Below are 950 nucleotides of genomic sequence, written 5' to 3' on the forward strand. Positions count from 1 at the left end.
TACCATCTTAATTCCACTCTATAGCTATGACAGCTCTCACCTGTTAAAGAGCTGCAGCAGCTGGTTCTTGTCCTCCAGGATCTCCTGGCACCAGGTGTGAGCTTTTGTCGTATAGAAGAGATAAGTGCGGCAGCACAGCTGCTCCCTAAACACCGGCCAGAACGTGGGCTTCGGCCCCAGAACCTCAAACCCATGCACTCGTGTGTCAATGCCACCCTGTTGACAGGAAGAAACATACTTTGTACTAGAAGTGGAATAAAGAACATCTCAGGATTTACGTATAACTCCAGGCAAGTTCTGCCACATTTCATTCTATAGGTCCGACCTGTTGACATCTTTTGACTCTGATCTGAATGATGGGCCAGAAGCGGGTCATATTCTCCAGCAAAAACACATGACTGGCGGAGGGTGCCACATTTACCTGTCCAACACAAAAAAAAGAAGAGAAAGTATCATCTTAAAGTTCAATGTGCAGTCACCACCTGTAAGATGAAGATGAATGAGAAGGGCTTTCTCACAGTGTTGAGTTCAGTATTGATGTTTGTGGGATCATCTCCTCCTAGGACTACAATGCGAGCTGGCATGTAACTTGAGTCCTCACTGGCTACAAGCACAGTCAACTGCCTGTGAATGAAGAAAATGATAAAGGATCTTCATCAAGTTGCAGTGACAGAAATGTATTCTTCCATTAAAGGGCAATTTTCTAGGGTTTCTAGGTCCAATATTTTACCTTTATAAGGGAAAATATTTAGCAAACCATATTAAAAATATGCCAGTAAGACACGATAGGGAAGTTACAAATGAATGAATGTTGTGCAATTTTGAATACAGAAATCCACCAGAACAAAACAAGTGACTGTTTTTATGAATGGGTTATTCGAATGTCCATATGAATACTGCTACTACCTAGGGCTGTGCGATATGGACAAAAAAAACCTATCGCGATTTCT

General features: G+C 42.2%; 1 protein-coding gene across 1 annotated transcript; it reads right to left on the minus strand.

Moving 5' to 3' along the window:
• Positions 1–40: 40 nt before the first annotated feature.
• LOC107735724 (cullin-7-like) lies at positions 41–628 on the minus strand (the record flags this gene model as incomplete). Its single annotated transcript, XM_016547316.1, has 3 exons — positions 519–628; positions 326–421; positions 41–216 (listed from the first exon to the last, which is right to left on the minus strand). Coding segments are annotated over exons 1-3 (338 nt in total), but the record flags the coding sequence as incomplete, so codon positions are not given.
• Positions 629–950: the final 322 nt, after the last annotated feature.

The sequence above is a fragment of the Sinocyclocheilus rhinocerous genome, unplaced genomic scaffold (genome assembly GCF_001515625.1).
Source record: "Sinocyclocheilus rhinocerous isolate Xijiao unplaced genomic scaffold, SAMN03320098_v1.1 C36260454, whole genome shotgun sequence".
Classification (NCBI taxonomy): Eukaryota; Metazoa; Chordata; class Actinopteri; order Cypriniformes; family Cyprinidae; genus Sinocyclocheilus; species Sinocyclocheilus rhinocerous.